The sequence below is a fragment of the Corylus avellana genome, chromosome ca4 (assembly GCF_901000735.1).
Source record: "Corylus avellana chromosome ca4, CavTom2PMs-1.0".
In the NCBI taxonomy this organism is placed as follows: Eukaryota; Viridiplantae; Streptophyta; class Magnoliopsida; order Fagales; family Betulaceae; genus Corylus; species Corylus avellana.
In genome coordinates, this window is record NC_081544.1 from 34,946,731 (window position 1) to 34,967,631 (window position 20,901).

The following is a 20,901-nucleotide window of genomic DNA, read 5'->3' on the forward strand; positions in this document are numbered from 1 at the left end:
CTTATATGTTATTTTATTAAAGGTTTGATTTTTTTAATAGTTTTATAAGAATATATGAGATGATTTTTTTTTAACCTATTTGCAGTTTGATTTAATTGTGAGTGTAAGCGAAGTTTTGTTAATAATAGCTCCAAGGCCATGAGTACGTAGCACTAGCACCACTATATATATATATATATATATATATATATATAACTATATATATACTGGCCGTACATTCTCAGCCTCACCGACTAACAAAATATCTGTTAATTTCGGCAGCTTCTCATAGTTTTCTAGTACGATGAAGGTTGACGTCCAAGTTATCTCCACAGACACTATCAAACCCTCTTCGCCCACCCCGGACCACCTCCGCCAACACACTCTCTCCTTCATCGATCAAATTACACCTTCTATTTTCATGCCTCTCATTCTCTTTTACCAAAGAGAAGATGCCCGTGCTAATCTCACCTACGAAGAACGCCAAGACCGGATAAAGATATCCTTGTCCGAGGCCTTGACACGGTTTTACCCGCTAGCAGGACGTGTTAAAGACAATTTTCACGTTGATTGCAACGATGAGGGGGTCCACTACGTGGAAGCCAAGGCCAACTGCCAACTTTCCGAATTTCTTGAGGATCCAAACCCAGCTGAGAACAACAAGTTCTTGCCATTTTCATTGGACGATGTCAATGAACGAGCCTTAGCCATCCAATTCACCTCCTTCGACTGTGGTGGGATCGCCATCGGTCTTGTCTTCGCCCACAAGGTTGCGGATGCTTCCTCATTCTTCTTGTTCCTCAACAGTTTCGCTGCTATTGCTCGTGGTAGTGGCGACATAGCCACTCCACGATTCGACGCTGCCAAGATCTTCCCTCCGGAAACTTTTCTTAGCCAAAGTCCAAGCGTGAGGGTGGGGAAGAAAAATATTTCAATAAAAAGATTTGTCTTTGACGCGTCTGCCGTAGCCGCTATAAGAGCCAAATACAGCACCGACGACACCAACATCGAATACCCACGGCCCACTCGCGTGGAGGCCGTGTCGGCTTTCATATATAGTCGCTTCCTCGCCGCCACCCAACCAGATGCAGACCCCAATAAGGTCTGCACCGTTTTCCACATAGCGAACCTGCGTCCGAGGATGGAGCCGCCGCTGTCGGAAAATTATTTTGGAAACATGAGTGTGCCCACAGTCTCTGTACTCTCCAGGGACACGGAGGTTGGGTTCCACAGCGTTGTTATTCCGGTGCGAGATGCCATTCTGAAAGCCGACATGAATTACGTGAAAAGTTTCAAACAGGGTGGTGGGTACTTGAGTTTTATGAGAGAGAACGCGGAAAGATTCAGAAAAGGAGAGGTGATCTCGTTGGCCTTCACTAGTCTGTGCAGGTTTTCTGTCTTTGAAGCGGATTTCGGGTGGGGGAAACCTTTGTGGGTGGGCTCGTGTCGATTGATATACCCGAATCTAGTTACTTTGTTTGACAGGAAGTCAGGGAGTGGAGTGGAGGTATGGCTTAACTTGGATGAGGAAGACATGGCTAAATTTGAAGTCGACAAGGAGCTCCTGGCTCATGTTTCGTCTGCCAAAGTTTCTCAAGTTTAAAATTTTCTTGTTGCTTAAAAATGTTTGTTTCAGTGCAAGTATGCCTGGCCTGTGGATTATCTGGTGTTGATTTTTTTGAAGAAGTCCAAAATGTATCTTCTTTTTTTTTCCCTAATTATTATTTCCTGATTAAGGAAACTCTAGAATAATCTTTCAAGGATAAAAAATGTCCTTGATAGGATCTTTCAGATCTTGTAGTCTGTTTGTTGTAGTTGGAGTCCTGACAAGCCTCTCTCCATGTAATTTTTTTTTTCTTTGTTTGTTGTGCAATAAAGTCTTACTTATAAAATAATAATAATAATCAGTGGACGTGATATAAGTTTCTTTGATGATCGATGTAAATGGGTATATATATTATGCGGTTTAAATTGAGACGGCTTTTAGGGATATTGATGAATATTTTTCTTGCATGCATGTGCATTCACGCGAGGAGATTTTTTTTTTTTTTTTTGACATGTAAACATAAGAGGGGAAGGTTGGATTCAAATTAATAATCTATGTTTCATGAGACATAGTTTTCAGTTGATTGAGCTACCTCTTAGAGACGCGCAATGAAATTTTGATCAGAACAGAATGGCAAGCAGTAATTAAGCACAGATACATATACAAGTAAACTTCACAAGACCAGAAACTCTCTTAAAACCAGAAAGGTTCATCATTCATGTCACCGGCGCGCAAGCACATGCATGCAAAAGGTTTGGTTATATCGTATCCTATATATAATTAATCTTTAGGTGTAAAAGTGATGTTATATATTTTTTTTAAAGCTATATATATTCGCCTAATAATGTTAAGGAAGAAGTAACATTGTATTATTAGGTGTAAAAAAATAAAAAAATAAATAAAATGACAAAGTATACATACTCTTTTCAAACTATAACTCGATCTATTATTAATGTCTTCGACCTTAAACTATTAATTTTGTCAATGTTTTTCACAGATTATTAAAACAATTAATGCCAATGCCCTCATGGCCAATGTTAAGAATATTACTTGTTATTTACTTCTTTAGGTATTATTAGTCTACTAGGTTTACCTTTTCTTATTCTACTAGGTTTACATTTCCTTATTCTACTAGGTTTACCTTTCCTTAATCTACTAGGTTACTTGCCTCTCTATAAATAGATGCCTCTGTATTCATTATTAATATTAGAGTCAATACAATGTAGTCCATTGTGTGTTTTCGCTCTCTCTCTCTTCTCTCTCTTTCTTCCGCTTCTAATATATTATCCAATATATTTAACATGGTATCAGAGCCACTTTTCTGTGGCCTCCAATAAACGTCTTTGACGTTTTCCGGCGCCGCCAGTGTTATCCGGCGAATCATTCTCTCTGCTCCTCACGGTTCTTTATCTTCTCCTCGAGGTTTTCAGTGTATCACTATATCGCTTGAAAACCCGGAAGACAACCGTCCCAGAGCCGCCGCACACAGCCCCATCGGAGCTTCCACGCGCCCTCACGCGCCGCCCAAATTTTTGGCAATTCCGCCACTGCCCTTCCGCCACCAGCCGTCACGGTGGTCCGATCACTTCTCCAAGACCACCAATCGATAGCTTTCATCTCGGTGATTCCAGAACAAGTCCCATATCCTCCATACGACGCTGCACGCGCCTCCACGCGCCCACAGAAGTTCCACGCGTCAGATCCATGCGCCAGGACAAGCCTCCTCCGTTCGCGCGTGTGCCACATGTGCCATCGCACCCACGTGCCACGCGCCATCCTTGCCACGTCAGCCCTAATTGCCACGCAATCCTTGCCACGTCATCATAGCCACGTCAGCCCTAATTGCCACGTCATCAGTGCCACGCAGCATGTGTGCCACGTCATCAGAGCCACATCAACTCTATGCACCACGTCAGCCCTATCTGCCACGTCAGCACCTTGACATGGTTGACTTTTTGTAGCGTTGACTTGACTGTTGACCGTTGACTTTGACCACTGAAAAAAAAAAAAGACCAGGTGTTTCCTACCCAATTTTTCGTCCTGATTTCAAATTTGTGGTCTATTTTTGCTTTTGGCATCTCTATATGGCAGAAAACAAGACTCTTCTTCAAATTTAGGCGTTTGTTTTATGCGGTTCAAGTTGGTTTATGCTTGTTCAATTCGGTTTTATAGCCTATTCTTTGACGCAATTCAATCCGGTTCATTCTTCTTGCGGATGGCACTCTCGGGTCAGACCAATCTTTCCTTAGGTCCATGGGTTTTCGGGCCAAAGAAGCCCCTTTCAACCGGCCCACTGATGCCTTGTCAAATGCCGCCATCACCGGTCACTGAATAGCCTCTTCAACCGGCCATTTTTCTCCTTACTTAGCTCAGCCGGATAGGCGAGACGGTCTACTAGTCAGATGGGCCAGACTTTAGTTCAGCCGACAAGGCGAGACGGTCCAAGGGTTTCAGGCATGATTAGCCTCTTCAACCGGCCCTGCTTATCTCAGCCGACCAGGCGAGACGGTCTACTAGTCAGACTTTAGTTCAGCCGACAAGGCGAGACGGTCCAAGGGTTTCAGACATAATTAGCCTCTTCAATCGGGCCTACTTATCTCAGCCGACTAGGCGAGACGGTCCAAGGGTTTCAGACATGATTAGCCTCTTCAATCGGGCCTACTTATCTCAGCCGACTAGGCGAGACGATCCAAGGGTTTCAGACATGATTAGCATCTTCAACCGGCCCTACTTATCTCAGCCGACCAGGCGAGACGGTCTACTAGCTAGAATTTTTGGGTCAGACTTTAGCTCAGCCGATCAGGCGAGACAGTCCAAGGGTTATGGGCCAAACAAGCTCCTTTTAACCGAACCTACTTTTCTCAGCCGACCAGGCGAGCTACTTCATTACTAGTATATGGTTTTCAAGTCAAAATTACAACCAAGTGAACCAAGCTTCAGCTTAAATGCATTGCTCAAATTCAGGCATAATCTATCGGTCTTTAACAACTTTTATGGCGTTACTTCGGCAATTGTTTTGGCACAAGCAGCTTTTTCGGCGAATTCCTTTTTCTTTCCCTTTTCGTTTATCCAAACTCAAGTTTACACATTGAGTTTGAAGGGGGATGTTAAGAATATTACTTGTTATTTACTTCTTTAGGTATTATTAGTCTACTAGGTTTACCTTTTCTTATTCTACTAGGTTTACATTTCCTTATTCTACTAGGTTTACCTTTCCTTAATCTACTAGGTTACTTGCCTCTCTATAAATAGATGCCTCTGTATTCATTATTAATATTAGAGTCAATACAATGTAGTCCATTGTGTGTTTTCGCTCTCTCTCTCTTCTCTCTCTTTCTTCCGCTTCTAATATATTATCCAATATATTTAACAGCCAACAAAACAAAATTGACAGTAAAATATTTTCATCAAGATTAAAATATCCGTATAATTTTATTTATTTAAAAAAAAATCAAAAAGTTAAAAAATTTAAAAAGGCTAAGGTGGGTCAGCCCAAAAAAAAAAAAAAAAAAAAAAAAAAAGCTATGGGTGTGACCGAACACCCACATTCGGCCACCCCCTTTGAAGATGATGTGCATGCATATGTTCAAATTTAAATTAATTATCCACCAAAATGAGTTTATGCATAAATGCTGAAATTTTATTATTATTTTTTTTAAGGGAATTCATATCAATTTCATTCATAATTGCTGCAAATTAAGTCTATAAGCCTTATAAAAAAAAAAAAAAAAAAAAAAAATGCAGATGTAATTCAATTCCTTCTATTAATAAAGTCATGAATGAAAGATACTGCCAGCCTGATCGATGCAAGATTAATTTTATGCCTAATAAAAAGGGAGAGCTATATATATATCACTTCATTTCCTTACATATATAACTTAATTACTAGCTAGCCAAGGTGGCTCTCCGTATATCCCCTATGCCCACATGCACCCATTTTTAGCCTCATATATCGATCATAAAAATCTGTTAATTTTGGCAGCTAGACATTAATTATAAGAAAATGTTAGGTTTGCGAACAAATTTTATAAAAAAAATTTTACAATGTGACAATAGAATTGGGTTTCTCAAAATTTAAATTTATCTCATTTTCAATTAAGGATGGGTATCAGTTCAATCGGTGTCAGTATGGGCATTTTCGCCTACTGATTCGTAAAAATCAATTAAGTTGATTAATTAACTAACTTCATACCGACAATGAATAGTTTCAAATTTTCCGGTTAATCGGTTAGTCGATTAATAGGTGGTCGGGTAAGTCGGTTACAAGTTTTTATGTTAAAATTTATCAACTTCCTTGTGACTACATAATCAGTAAATAATATGTTTTATAAATTAAAAGAAAAAGTATATTCATGAAATACAGACCAAAATGACAATCGCAAATCGACAAACACAATAAAGAAAGTTACCAGATAAAGTTCAAAAATCACTTAAAAAATTAGTTAAGTCAGTTAATTGTCAGTTAACCGAAAAAAAAAATTAATAAATAAATTTACCGCCTACCAAACCAAACTGATGTTGAAACTTGAAACGATATTTTTATTCTGCCTATTGACGGCCAGAAATCCATTGTCGGGTTTCCGCCCTTATTTCCATTCATGTTGTACAATTTTAATTTATAATTTTTTTAAAACCGTTCATGTTTCCACCCTTATTTCCATTCATATTGTACCACTTTAATTTAAATTATCTGTACGCGTAACACTCCCCTTAATTATATTCTAGGTAAGAAACGATGAAGGTTGATGTCGAAGTGATCTCCAAATTAAGAGACACCGTCAAACCCCCTTCAATTCGTCAAATGCAATCTTAATTATGCAGAACTTCATTTTACAACTAACAGAAAAGAAGCCAAGATTAACGGCGCAATATTAATTCAATTCCCAACTTCGCTTCCAATCAATTGACCAAAAAAAAAAAAAAAAAACATCGCATCCAATCAAATCTCATAAAAAAATCAGATGCGATAGTCATAAACGTACGTGATGGTTGTCGCATTGAAAGCCGACTTGTTTTTTAATTATTTTATCGTGATATGGTTCGGCCATAAGGAATATATTGCATTTTTCAAAAGAAAAAAAAAAACAATATATATATATTTTAAACTTAAAAACCTAAAAAAATAAAAATAAAATGGTCGACCACCCACAAAAGAGGCCAGGATGGTGCAATCACCCTCTTGGCATTTTGAGGTGGCTAGGCCACCCCAACCACAACCACCCCCGGAGCTCCTCTAGGATGGTCACGACCACTCTAAGGGCTTCGGGGGTGGTTGTGCCACCCCGGCCTCTTTTGCGGGTGGCTTATAATTTTTTTTTTTTTTTTAATGTAAGTTGAAAAAAATAATAATAATGTGGGATTTTTAGTAATTTTGATTTAATTTGAGTTAAAGTATGTGTTGTTAAAAATTAAGGAATAAAAATAATTATTTCATTTCACTTCGCTCTATTTCTAGTAATAACAATTTTTTTTCTTAACAAAATACGCATTTCATGAACCAAACGATCCTTAAAGTTAACAATTTTTTTAAAATGGCCTCGTGTTTTCATTGCTTACCCTGTGTACCTGTGGTGGTTCATGCTAAACAATTCACTGTCAACTGAAAAGCATGCAACGTTTCCACTATAGCATCTGTATATCCTATTAATTTACCATATATATATATATATATATATATATATATATATTTCACATGAATGATAAGGATAATGTTTGAAAATTGTCATGAATACATTATTTGTGATAATAGTGTTAGGCAAATTCATTGTCAAAATATGGTATGTTGTAAGGTTTAGATGTAGATTGAGTCGATATCAAAATGCAGTTCAAAAAAGTCAAAAATTGAAGTAAATTGAAGTTTGGAAAATCTCAGTCCATGCCTCGATGGAGCAAGGCAATGCATCAAGTTCAGTACTACAAAAGTAAAAATCAAGACGTTAAGTCTTTAAGGAGTAACTCAATTGGTTGAAGATCACGTCTCATGAAGTGGAGGTCATCAGTTCGAATTTTTCCTCCCCCTCCTGTGTGGACATGTCAAAAAAAAAAAAAAAATGAAGCCAATAGATCAAAGAATCAATGGAAAGTCGATCGGCCAAAGGGACGCAAAGTTGTTGAATACCAAAACTTGAGACGCTCGGTTTGATACATACTGGTTGGGGAGAAATGAGAAAGTAATTGATTCATGTGATATAAATATGAAAATTAAAATGAATTTTGAATTTTTTTTGTAAAATAAAAAAATTATTTAAAAATGTAAAAAGAAATAAATTCGACTTTTTGTTAGAAAAGAGGAAAGGTTACCGATCGAAGTGGACGTTCCGGGTGCCAGCTATATATATATAAACCGTTAAAATATGGCCATGTCTGCATCACTACTCTCGAATAGAAGCTATATATATATATATATATTCACATGTAGGGTGGGACTAAGAATTTAAACGTGGGTGGACGAAATTAAAAAATGAAAAGAAAAAATTTATAAGAACATTTTAAGAAAATTACAAGCCTGCCCCCAAGCCTCTTTAATTAATACTTCCGCCCTGGCCTGTCACAGACCTACATGTATATATATTTGCATGCAATTTCATAGCAGTCAATTCTTTGACTTTATAATCACACATGTACATGCATGTGCTATATTTTTGAAGCAATAGTGCTCCCATATTGCCACCCTGACGCAAGGTTGTTTGCCCTAATAAATAAGGACTGCATGCTAAATGAGACCCAAAAAAATATTATAAAAAGCAAAGGATCGGAAAAAAGAAGAACACAATTAAGGATGACTTAATTTTGATGGGATAATAATATTTTGTTTTTCTTAGCGGGGGCAGTGGGATAGGGAAAGATATGGTATAGATTTGATTTAATATTGATTATTGCTAAAATAAGATACGTTGATTCTAACGTTCGACCAGAATCGAGTAAAATAAGATATAATATTGGAAAACAAACAAACAAAAAAAGAAAGTTAATTAGAGCCAAGAGGAAGACGATCGACGATGGTAAAATAATTATCTGACCATTTTTATGTTCATCATCTCCAGAGAAGACGGGAATTAAGCTTCAAGAGTCCTTGCTCTCTTTTTCTTGTTCATTATTTCTCTCATATTTTTATCCCCAGTTCTTTTCTTACACCCTACCATTGGATGTAGACAGTGTAGCTAGAGACCTTAAGAATTTCTTAGTTAATTTCGAATTGAGAAGGTGAACTGAAGGTGTACTGAGGAAGATCGAGCAGGTGAAAATTAATGTTTCGATTTGAGGACAGGGGTTGATGATTAAGAAAAGAAAGCATAAAGCTAACCTTTTTCTTGGTGTGGATAAGTGACTTTGACCCTGGCGGAAGGTACACAATTCAAGTTATTTAATTAATCATTTTAAAATGTTATAACATTATATCCGCCACATGACTACGTGTTATTTTATTAAAGGATTGATTTTTTTAATAGTTTTATAAGAACATATGAGATGATTTTTTTTTTTTACCTATTTGCAGTTTGATTTAATTGTGAGTGTAAGCGAAGTTTTGTTAATAATAGCTCCAAGGCCATGAGTACGCAGCACTAGCACCACTATATATATAACTACATATATGCTGGCCGTGCATTCTCAGCCTCATCGACTAACAAAACATCTGTTAATTTCGGCAGCTTCTCATAGTTTTCTAGTACGATGAAGGTTGACGTCCAAGTTATCTCCACAGACACTATCAAACCCTCTTCGCCCACCCCGGACCACCTCCGCCAACACACTCTCTCCTTCATCGATCAAATTACACCTTCTATTTTCATGCCTCTCATTCTCTTTTACCAAAGAGAAGATGCCCGTGCTAATCTCACCTACGAAGAACGCCAAGACCGGATAAAGATATCCTTGTCCGAGGCCTTGACACGGTTTTACCCGCTAGCAGGACGTGTTAAAGACAATTTTCACGTTGATTGCAACGATGAGGGGGTCCACTACGTGGAAGCCAAGGCCAACTGCCAACTTTCCGAATTTCTTGAGGATCCAAACCCAGCTGAGAACAACAAGTTCTTGCCATTTTCATTGGACGATGTCAATGAACGAGCCTTAGCCATCCAATTCACCTCCTTCGACTGTGGTGGGATCGCCATCGGTCTTGTCTTCGCCCACAAGGTTGCGGATGCTTCCTCATTCTTCTTGTTCCTCAACAGTTTTGCTGCTATTGCTCGTGGTAGTGGCGACATAGCCACTCCACGATTCGACGCTGCCAAGATCTTCCCTCCGGAAACTTTTCTTAGCCAAAGTCCAAGCGTGAGGGTGGGGAAGAAAAATATTTCAATAAAAAGATTTGTCTTTGACGCGTCTGCCGTAGCCGCTATAAGAGCCAAATACAGCACCGACGACACCAACATCGAATACCCACGGCCCACTCGCGTGGAGGCCGTGTCGGCTTTCATATATAGTCGCTTCCTCGCCGCCACCCAACCAGATGCAGACCCCAATAAGGTCTGCACCGTTTTCCACATAGCGAACCTGCGTCCGAGGATGGAACCGCCGCTGCCGGAAAATTATTTTGGAAACATGAGCGTGTCCACAGTCTCTGTACTCTCCAGGGACACGGAGGATGGGTTCCACAGCGTTGTTGTTCCGGTGCGAGATGCCATTCGGAAAGCCGACATGAATTACGTGAAAAGTTTCAAACAGGGTGGTGGGCACTTGAGTTTTATGAGAGAGAACGCGGAAAGATTCAGAAAAGGAGAGGTGATCTCGTTGGCCTTCACTAGTCTGTGCAGGTTTCCTGTCTTTGAAGCGGATTTCGGGTGGGGGAAACCTTTGTGGGTAGGCTCGGGTCGATTGATATACCCGAATCTAGTTACTTTGTTTGACAGGAAGTCAGGGAGTGGAGTGGAGGTATGGATTAACTTGGATGAGGAAGACATGGCTAAATTTGAAGTCGACAAGGAGCTCCTGGCTCATGTTTCGTCGGCCAAAGTTTCTCAAGTTTAAAATTGTCTTGTTGCTTAAAAGTTTGTTTCAGTGCAAGTACTATGCCTGGCCCGTGAATCATCTGGTGTTGATTTCTTTGAAGAAGTACGTCCAAAATGTATCTTCTTTTTTTTTTTTTTTTTTTTTGTTTGTTGTGCAATAATAATCAGTGGACGTGATGTAAGTTTCTTTGATGATATATATATATATATTATGCGGTTTGAATATTTTTCTTGTATGCACAGCAAGGAGGGATTTTTTTTTTTTTTATACATATGCACACAAGAGAGGAAGGTTGGATTCAAATTAGTGACTTACTCTTCATGAGACATATATAGTCTCCAACCAATTGAGCTACATATTGATGCGCAATAAGATTTTGATCCAGACAGAATAGCAAGCAATAATTAATCATAGATACATATACAAGTAAACTTCACAAGACCAGAAACTCTCATAAAACCAGAAAGGTTCATCAATATTCATGGCACCGGCAAGCACATGCATGCAAAAGGTTTGCTTATATAGTATCCTATATATAATTAATCTTTAGGTGTAAAAGTGATTTTATATATATATATATTTTTTAAAGCTATATATATTCGCTTAATAATGTTAAGGAAGAAGTAACATTATATTATTAGGTGTAAAAAATAAAAAAATAAAATGAAAAGTATATGTACTCTTTTCAAACTATAACTCTATTATTAATGTCTTCAACCTCAAACTATTAATTTTGTCAATGTTTTTCACTAATTATTAAAACAATTAATGCCAATGCCCTCATGGCCAACAAAAAAATATTGACAGTAAAATATTTTCATCAAGATTAAAATATCTGTATAATTTTTTTAAAAAAAAATCATAAAGTTAAAAAATTTAAAAAGGCTAAGGTGGCTCAGCCACGCCTTTTAGCCTTTATAGTGAGGGCCAAACCAACCCCAAGGCGTTAGCTATGGATGTAACCACACCTAATAAAGCGGACGTCACTAGTTCGAATCCCTCTTTTCCTTTGTGCGGATATGTTTAAAAAATAATAATAATAAAATAAAATAAAAAACCTATGGATGTGACCGAACACCCACATCCGGCCACCCCCTTTGAAGATGATGTGCATGCATATGTTCAAATTTAAATTAATTATCCACCAAAATGTGTTTATGCATAAATGCTACAATTTTTTTTTTTTTTTTTTTTTTTTCAAAAAAAATGAGAATCCATATCAATTTCATTCATAAATGCTGCAAATTAAGTCTATAAGCCTTAAAAAAAAAAAAAGAAAAAAAAAAAGCACATTTTATTCCTTCTATTAATAAAGTCATGAATGAAAGATACTGCCAGCCTGATCGATGCAAGATTTTATGCCTAATAAAAAGGGAGAGCTATATATATATATGTATAATTTGATTCATTAATTTCTAGCTGTGTTATCACTTCATTAATTTCCTTACATATATAACTTAATTACTAGCTAGCCAAGGTGGCTCTCCGTATATCCCCTATATATGCCCACATGCACCCATTTTTAGCCTCATATACTGATCATAAAACTCTGTTAATTTTGGCAGCTAGACATTAATTATAAGAAAATGTTAGGTTTGCAAACAAATTTTATAAAAAAAAAAAATTTACAATGTGACACAATAAAATTGGGTTTCTCAAAATTTAAATTTATCTCATTTTCAATTAGGGATGGGTATCAGTTCGATCGGTGTCAGTAAGGGCATTTTCGCCTACCGATTCGTAAAAATCTATTAAGTTGATTAATTAACTGACTTCATACCCACAATGAATAGTTTCAAATTTTTCGGTTAATCGGTTTGTCGATTAATAGGTGGTCGCGTAAGTTGGTTACATGTTTTTATGTTAAAATTTATCAACTTCCTTGTGACTACATAATCAGTAAATAATATGTTTTATAAATGAAAAGAAAAAGTAAATTCATGAAATACGGACCAAAATGACAACCACAATAATGAAAGTTACTAGATAAAGTTCAAAAATCACTTGAAAAATCAGTTAAGTTAGTTAATTGTCAGTTAACCGAAAAAAAAAATAAATAAAATTTACCGCCTACCAAACCGAAACGATGTTGAAACTTGAAACAATATTTTTATTCCGCCTACTGACGGCCAGAAATCCGTTGTCGGTTGGTAAGCGGTTGGTAGGTAGTAAACCATTAATGTTTCCACCCTTATTTCCATTCATGTTGTACAACTTTAATTTATAATTTTTTTAAAACCGTTAATATTTCCACCCTTATTTCCATTCATATTGTACCATTTTAATTTATAATTTTTTTTTTTTAAAAAAAAATTATCTCTACTCGTAACACTCTTCTTAATTATATTATAGGTAAGAAACGATGAAGGTTGATGTCGAAGTGACCTCCAAATTAAGAGACAACGTCAAACCCTCTTGGTCAAATTCAATCTTAATGATGTAGAACTTCGGCCCCGTTTGCCAACAACCCGGGGCCGGCACTGTTGCTGGAACGGTACTGTTCCAACTACAATGCCATCTGACAGGTGCAACAAAAGTGTACTTTTTAATATTAATATATATATAAAGCAAAATAAATAAAAAAAAAGGAGAAAGATAAAATGGATTCACCCCATTTTTAATATCACGGGGTGGTTCAACCACCCCACGCACACCTCGCCAAAAAAAAAAGGGATCAAAAATAGGGCCTAATTCACCCTCTGGCGGGGTCGTATTTCAGCCACTCTATACCCAGGTCAGATAGACGGAACCACCTCATGGCCAAGGGGTGGGTATCCGCCCAAAAAAAAAAAAAAAACGGGGGACGGTGCATCGTGCCGGCCTGGACACCTCTATAAAGTCGGTGGTTTCTCACACCCCATACGGTCGGAACCCCATACGGCAGGATGAAGTGAACACTCTCGTGGCATTTTGTCACAACCAACCCCGGAGCTCCTCTAGGATGGTCACGGCCACTCTAAGGGCTTTGGGGTGGTTGTGTCACCCCAGCCTCTATTGTGAGTGGCTAATTAATGTTTTTTATTTTTTTGTTCTTTTTAATATAAGTTGAAAAAAGTAATTATAATGTGGAGCTTTTAATAATTTTGATTTAATTTGAGTTAAAGTATGTGTGCTGTATCAAAATTAAAGAGTAAAAATAATTATTTCATTTCCCTCCACTCTATTCCTAATAATAATTAATAACTATTATTTTTCGTGAAAACGATCCTTAAAGTTAACAATTTTTGAAAATGGCCTCGTGTCTTCATTGCTTACGCTGTGTACCTGTGGTGGTTCATGCTAAACAATTCACTGTCAACTGAAAAGCATGCAACGTTTTCACTGTAGCATCTGTATATCCTATTAATTTACCATGTATATATATAGTACTCAAACTCTATGTTTTACCAAATTAATTTAATTGTATATATATAGTACTCAAACTCTATGTTTTACCAAATTAATTTAATTAAGAGCTTTTATATATATATATATATATATATATATATATATATATATATTTCACATGAATGATAAGGATAATGTTTGAAAATTGTCAGGAATACATTATTTGTGATAATAGTACTGTAAGGTTTAGATGTAGATTGAGTCGATATCAAAATGCAGTTCAAAAAAGTCAAAAATTGAAGTAAATTGAAGTTTGGAAAATCTCAGTCCATGCCTCGATGGAGCAAGGCAATGCATTAAGTTCAGTACTAAAAAAGTAAAAATCAAGACGTTAAGTCTTTAAGGAGTAGCTCAATTGGTTGAAGACTACGTCTCATGAAGTGGAGGTCATCAGTTCGAATTTTCCCTCCCCCTCCTGTGTGGATATGTCAAAAAAAAAAAAAAAACGAAGGCGGTAGGTCAAAGAATCAATTGAAAGTCGATCGGCCAAAGGGACGCAAAGTTGTTGAATACCAAAACTTGAGACGCTCGGTTTGATACATACTGGTTGGGGAGAAATGAGAAAGTAATTGATTCATGTGATATAAATAGGAAAATTAAAATGAATTTTTTTTGTAAAATAAAAAAAATTATTTAAAAATGTGAAAAGAAATAAATTTGACTTTTTGTTAGAAAAGATCAGGAAATTAAGGTTTCCAATCGTAGTGGACGTTCCGGGTGCCAGCTATATACATATAAACCGTTAAAATATGACCATGTCTGCATCACTACTCTCGAATAGAAGCTATATATATATATATATATATTCACATGTAGGGTGGGACTAAGAATTTAAACGTGGGTGGACGAAATTAAAAAAGAAAAGAAAAAATTTATAAGAACATTTTAAGAAAATTTCAAGCCTGCCCCCAAGCCTCTTAATACTTCTGCCCTGGCCTGTCACAGACCCACATGTATATATATATGCATGCAATTTCATAGCAGTCAATTCTTTGACTTTATAATCACACATGTACATGCATGTGCTATATTTTCGAAGCAATAGTGCTCCCATATTGCCACCCTGACGCAAGGTTGTTTGCCCTAATAAATAAGGACTGCATGCTAAATGAGACCCAAAAAAATATTATGAAAAGCAAAGGATCGGAAAAAAGAACACAATTAAGGATGACTTAATTTTGATGGGATAATAATATATTGTTTTTCTTAGCGGGGGCTGTGTGATAGGGAAAGATATGGTATAGATTTGATTTATTGATTATTGCTGTAAGTAATACGAAGAAGCTCCAACCTCCTGTCAACCCTACTCAATAATTTTTCCAATCCTATTCTTGCACTCAACCTCGATCTGGACGTAAATTGATTGAGAGAAGATCGATGAAAGAAAAAGGAGCACGTAAAGATGTTGTATTCACCAACCCACTGTACAGTTGTCATCGATCAAAGGCTTGAGGGGTACGTTGATTCTAACCTTTGACCAGAATCCAGTAAAATAAGATATAATATTGGAAAACAAACAAACAAAAAAAGAAAGTTAATTAGAGCCAAGAGGAAGACGATCGACGATGGTAAAATAATTATCTGACCATTTTTATGTTCATCATTGTTAAAAATATTGGATAATATATTAGAAGCGGAAGAAAGAGAGAGAAGAGAGAGAGAGCGAAAGCACACAATGGACTACATTGTATTGACTCTAATAATAATAATAATGAATACAGAGGCCTCTATTTATAGAGATGTAAGTAACCTAATAGACTAAGGAAAGGTAAACCAAGTAGACTAAGGAAAGGTAAACCTAGTAGACTAATAATACTTAAAGAAGTAAATAACAAGTAATATTCTTAGCATCCCCCCTCAAACTCAATGTGTAAATTTGAGTTTGGGTAAAAGAAAAGGGAAAGAAAAATGAATTCGCCGAAAAAGTTGCTTGTACCGAAAGAGTTGCCGGAGTAACGCCATAAAAGTTGGTAGAGACCGATGGATTCTGCTTGAATTGAGCTATGCATTTAAGTTGGAACTTGGTTCACTTGGTGGTAATTGGACTTGAAAACCATATACTATAATGAAGAGCTCGCCTGGTCGGCTGAGAAAAGTAGGTTCGATTAAAAGGGACTTGTTTGGCCCGTAACCCTTGGACCGTCTCACCTGAGCTAAAGTTTGTCCCAAAAAATTCTAACTAGTAGACAGTCTCGCCTGCTTGGCTGAGATAAGCAGGGCCAGTTGAAAAGGCTAATCATGCCTGAAACCCTTGGACCGTCTCGCCTTGTCGGCTGAACTAAAGTCTGACCCATCTAACTAGTAGACCGTCTTGCCTGGTCGGCTGAGCTAAGTAGGGAGAAAAATGGCCGGTTGAAGAGGCTTATCATGCCTGAAACCCTTGGACCATTGAAAGGTCTGACCCAAAAAATTCTCACTAGTAATGAATCAATGGCTTAGGAGAGGCTGCAGTGACTGATGATGGCGGCATTTGACAAGGCATAAGTGGGTCGGTTGAAAGGGGCTTCTTTGGCCCAAAAACCCATGAACCTGAGGAAAGATTGGTCTGACCTGAGAGTGCATACCACAAGAAGAATGAACCGGATTGAACTACACCAAAGAAAAGGCTATGGAACCGAATTGAACAAGCATGAACCAACTTGAACCGCATAAAACAAACGCCTAAATTTCGAGAAAAATCTTGTTTTCTGCCATATAGAGATGCCAAAAGCAGAAATAGACCACACATTTGAAATCAGGACGAAAAATTGAGTAGTAAACACCTGGTCAACTTTTTCAATTGTCAAAGTCAATGGTCAACAAAGAAAAAGTCAACCTTATCAAGGTGCTGACGTGGCAGATCTGTTGACGTGGCTGATGTGCTGACGTGGCAGTGAGCTGACATGACTAATGCACTGACGTGGTAGTGGCTGATGACGTTACAGATGTGATGACATGGCGCTAGGGCTGACATGTCACTAGGGCATACAGTGAAGCAGTGCCTAGCGCATGTGGTGCACTCGCCTCAACAGCGGTGGTGCTATGGCACATTAATCCCATGCGCGGAGGATTCCACTGGCGCGTGGCAGCGCATTAGTGGTGGCATGATTGCGTTCTTGGTGGTGATGTGACCGTCGGCGCCGTATTTTATGGAGCGGTACGGAAACAGATTGATCCACCTAACCTGGCGGCGCGTGAGGCATTGCAGCGGCGCGTGTAGGCGCGTCAGAATTTCTTTGGCGGAGATCTCGACAGATCTAGACTCTTCTGGCTTTGATCTGTCGATTGGTGGTACCGTTGTTGTGATCGGAGCTTTGTAGAGGCCCGTAAAGAAACACTTTAGATGCACGTGTGGGCCCGAGGAACCCTTAGGATGCACGTGGAGGCGTGTTTACTGACGAACAGATCCTTCTGGTGGCGCGTGTGAGCGCTCGGAAGCTTGGACACTTTAGATCTCTTTGGATCTGTACTTGGCGGCGTCTGAACTGTCGGCAACGGCAGAAGGGCTGCGGCGATTTTGACACTATGGACAGCAGAAATTTTGAGCGGCACGTGATGTAGGGCGACTAGACTGAAATTTGTCAAAAAGAAAACACCATAACAGACAATTATAGAAAGCCATAGAAAAGTGGCTCTGATACCATGTTAAATATATTGGATAATATATTAGTAACGGAAGAAAGAGAGAGAAGAGAGAGAAAGAGAGCGAAAGTACACAATGGACTACATTGTATTAACTCTAATAATAATAATAATGAATACAGAGGCCTCTATTTATAGAGACGCAAGTAACCTAATAAATTAAGGAAATGTAAACCTAGTAGACTAATAATACTTAAAGAAGTAAATAACAAGTAATATTCTTAACAATCATCTCCAGAGAAGACAGGAATTAAGCTTCAAGAGTCCTTGCTCTCTTTTTCTTGTTCATTATTTCTCTCATATTTTTATCCCCAGTTATTTTCGTACACCCTACCATTGGATGTAGACAGTGTAGCTAGCTACCTTAAGAATTTCTTGGTTTAATTTCGAATTGAGAAGGTGATCTGAAGGTGTACTGAGGAAGATCGAGCAGGTGAAAATTAATGTTTCGATTTGAGGGCAGGGGTTGATGATTAAGAAAAGAAAGCATAAAGCTAACCTTTTTCTTGGTGTGGATAAGTGACTTTGACCCTGGCGGAAGGTACACAATTCAAGTTATTTAATTAATCATTTTAAAATGTTATAACATTATATCCGCCACATGACTACTTGTTATTTTATTAAAGGATTGATTTTTTTAATAGTTTTATAAGAACATATGAGATGATTTTTTTTTTTACCTATTTGCAGTTTGATTTAATTGTGAGTGTAAGCGAAGTTTTGTTAATAATAGCTCCAAGGGCATGAGTACGTAGCACTAGCACCACTATATATATAACTACATATATGCTGGCCGTGCATTCTCAGCCTCATCGACTAACAAAACATCTGTTCATTTCGGCAGCTGCTCATAGTTTTCTAGTACGATGAAGGTTGACGTCCAAGTTATCTCCACAGACACTATCAAACCCTCTTCGCCCACCCCGGACCACCTCCGCCAACACACTCTCTCCTTCATCGATCAAATTACACCTTCTATTTTCATGCCTCTCATTCTCTTTTACCAAAGAGAAGATGCCCGTGCTAATCTCACCTACGAAGAACGCCAAGACCGGATAAAGATATCCTTGTCCGAGGCCTTGACACGGTTTTACCCGCTAGCAGGACGTGTTAAAGACAATTTTCACGTTGATTGCAACGATGAGGGGGTCCACTACGTGGAAGCCAAGGCCAACTGCCAACTTTCCGAATTTCTTGAGGATCCAAACCCAGCTGAGAACAACAAGTTCTTGCCATTTTCATTGGACGATGTCAATGAACGAGCCTTAGCCATCCAATTCACCTCCTTCGACTGTGGTGGGATCGCCATCGGTCTTGTCTTCGCCCACAAGGTTGCGGATGCTTCCTCATTCTTCTTGTTCCTCAACAGTTTCGCTGCTATTGCTCGTGGTAGTGGCGACATAGCCACTCCACGATTCGACGCTGCCAAGATCTTCCCTCCGGAAACTTTTCTTAGCCAAAGTCCAAGCGTGAGGGTGGGGACGAAAAATATTTCAATAAAAAGATTTGTCTTTGACGCGTCTGCCGTAGCCGCTATAAGAGCCAAATACAGCACCGACGACACCAACATCGAATACCCACGGCCCACTCGCGTGGCGGCCGTGTCGGCTTTCATATATAGTCGCTTCCTCGCCGCCACCCAACCAGATGCAGACCCCAATAAGGTCTGCACCGTTTTCCACATAGCGAACCTGCGTCCGAGGATGGAACCGCCGCTGCCGGAAAATTATTTTGGAAACATGAGTGTGCCCACAGTCTCTGTACTCTCCAGGGACACGGAGGATGGGTTCCACAGCGTTGTTGTTCCGGTGCGAGATGCCATTCGGAAAGCCGACATGAATTACGTGAAAAGTTTCAAACAGGGTGGTGGGCACTTGAGTTTTATGAGAGAGAACGCGGAAAGATTCAGAAAAGGAGAGGTGATCTCGTTGGCCTTCACTAGTCTGTGCAGGTTTCCTGTCTTTGAAGCGGATTTCGGGTGGGGGAAACCTTTGTGGGTAGGCTCGGGTCGATTGATATACCCGAATCTAGTTACTTTGTTTGACAGGAAGTCAGGGAGTGGAGTGGAGGTATGGATTAACTTGGATGAGGAAGACATGGCTAAATTTGAAGTCGACAAGGAGCTCCTGGCTCATGTTTCGTCTGCCAAAGTTTCTCAAGTTTAAAATTGTCTTGCTGCTTAAAAGTTTGTTTCAGTGCAAGTATGCCTGTGAATCATCTGGTGTTGTATCTCTTTTTTTTTTTCCCCTAATTATTATGCCTGATTAAGGAAACTCTAGAATAATCTTTCACGGATAAAAAATGTCCTTGATAGGATCTTTCAGATCATGTAGTCTGTTTGTAGTAGTTGGAGTCCGTGACAAGCCTCTCTCCATGTAATAAAGTCTCTCCGTGACAAGCCTCTCTCCATGTAGTCTGTTTTTTTTTTTTTTTTTTCGTTTGTTTGTTGTGCAATAAAGTCTTACTTATAAAATAATAATAATAAGTGGACGTGATATAAGTTTCTTTGATGATATATATCTTTCTTTCATGCATGTGCAAACGCGCGAGGAGAGGTTTTTTTATTATTATTATTGGTTGGATATGTCCATACAAGAGGGAGAGGTTAAATTCAAATTAATGACTTGTGCTTGATGAGGCATAGTCTCCAGTTGATTGAGCTGTCTCTTAAAAACGCGTGATGGGATTTTGACCCGGACATAGCAGCAAGCAATAATTAAGCATAGATACATATACAAGTAAACTTGATAAGACGAGAAACTCTCTTGAAACCAGAAAGGTTCATCATTCATGGCACCGGCAAGCACATGCATGCAAAAGGTTTGGTTATATAGTATCCTATATATAATTAATCTTTAGGTGTAAAAGTGATTTTATATTTTTTTTAAAAAAGCTATATATACAAAGGCGTATATATGTAGAGACGTAACCCAAATAAATAAAATTACAAAATTAATATATATATATATATATATATCCTCACTCCTCAGAAGGAATATATAAGAGCTAGCACGGAAAATAATTCATTTTGTTGTATATATTTTCTATCTTTTCTTTTTTCGTTGTCGGGGTACGTATTGCATTTCTATAAACTATATAATTAATGAGATGAGCTATATATGGACTACATTAGGCGATAACTTCTCTTTCTCTTTCTCTAAATTCCGAAGTCCGTACGTATTAGTGAAGGTGGGGATTTAATACCGTTACTACCGTATCTCAAAGCCTTGTATTAAAAAAAAAAAAAACAAAAAAAAAGGGCCCAACCGGGTTCGAACCGGTGACCTCTTGATCTGCAGTCAAATGCTCTACCACTGAGCTATGGACCCTGTTTATGTATCACGACGCCTTGTTGAAATTAATCAATATCCAAATTTAAGAAAAATCCTTAGTCAAAGAAACACATCGATCTAAAG

At 38.2% G+C, this 20,901-nt stretch overlaps 3 protein-coding genes and 1 non-coding gene across 4 annotated transcripts; 3 read left to right on the forward strand and 1 right to left on the reverse strand.

Moving 5' to 3' along the window:
* Positions 1–283: 283 nt before the first annotated feature.
* On the forward strand, positions 284–1,582 carry LOC132179956 (stemmadenine O-acetyltransferase-like). Its single transcript, XM_059592776.1, has one exon. The coding sequence runs from the start codon at positions 284–286 to the stop codon at positions 1,580–1,582; it is 1,299 nt and encodes a 432-aa protein (XP_059448759.1).
* A 7,605-nt stretch (positions 1,583–9,187) lies between these two features.
* On the forward strand, positions 9,188–10,574 carry LOC132179699 (stemmadenine O-acetyltransferase-like). Its single transcript, XM_059592458.1, has one exon. It carries the CDS (start codon positions 9,197–9,199, stop codon positions 10,493–10,495), a length of 1,299 nt encoding a protein of 432 aa, XP_059448441.1. The 5' UTR covers positions 9,188–9,196; the 3' UTR covers positions 10,496–10,574.
* A 7,730-nt stretch (positions 10,575–18,304) lies between these two features.
* LOC132179617 (stemmadenine O-acetyltransferase-like) lies at positions 18,305–19,884 on the forward strand. The gene has a single exon (XM_059592360.1). The coding sequence runs from the start codon at positions 18,352–18,354 to the stop codon at positions 19,648–19,650; it is 1,299 nt and encodes a 432-aa protein (XP_059448343.1). The 5' UTR covers positions 18,305–18,351; the 3' UTR covers positions 19,651–19,884.
* An 858-nt stretch (positions 19,885–20,742) lies between these two features.
* On the reverse strand, positions 20,743–20,814 carry TRNAC-GCA (transfer RNA cysteine (anticodon GCA)). The gene has a single exon. It is a non-coding gene; the product is annotated as a tRNA-Cys (tRNA).
* Between the last annotated feature and the right edge of the window lie 87 nt (positions 20,815–20,901).

Bases quoted from the DNA above. Each gene is read 5' to 3' on its own strand.
- LOC132179617 (XM_059592360.1), top strand. From the start codon at position 18,352: ATGAAGGTTGACGTCCAAGTTATCTCCACAGACACTATCAAACCCTCT.
- LOC132179699 (XM_059592458.1), top strand. From the start codon at position 9,197: ATGAAGGTTGACGTCCAAGTTATCTCCACAGACACTATCAAACCCTCT.
- LOC132179956 (XM_059592776.1), top strand. From the start codon at position 284: ATGAAGGTTGACGTCCAAGTTATCTCCACAGACACTATCAAACCCTCT.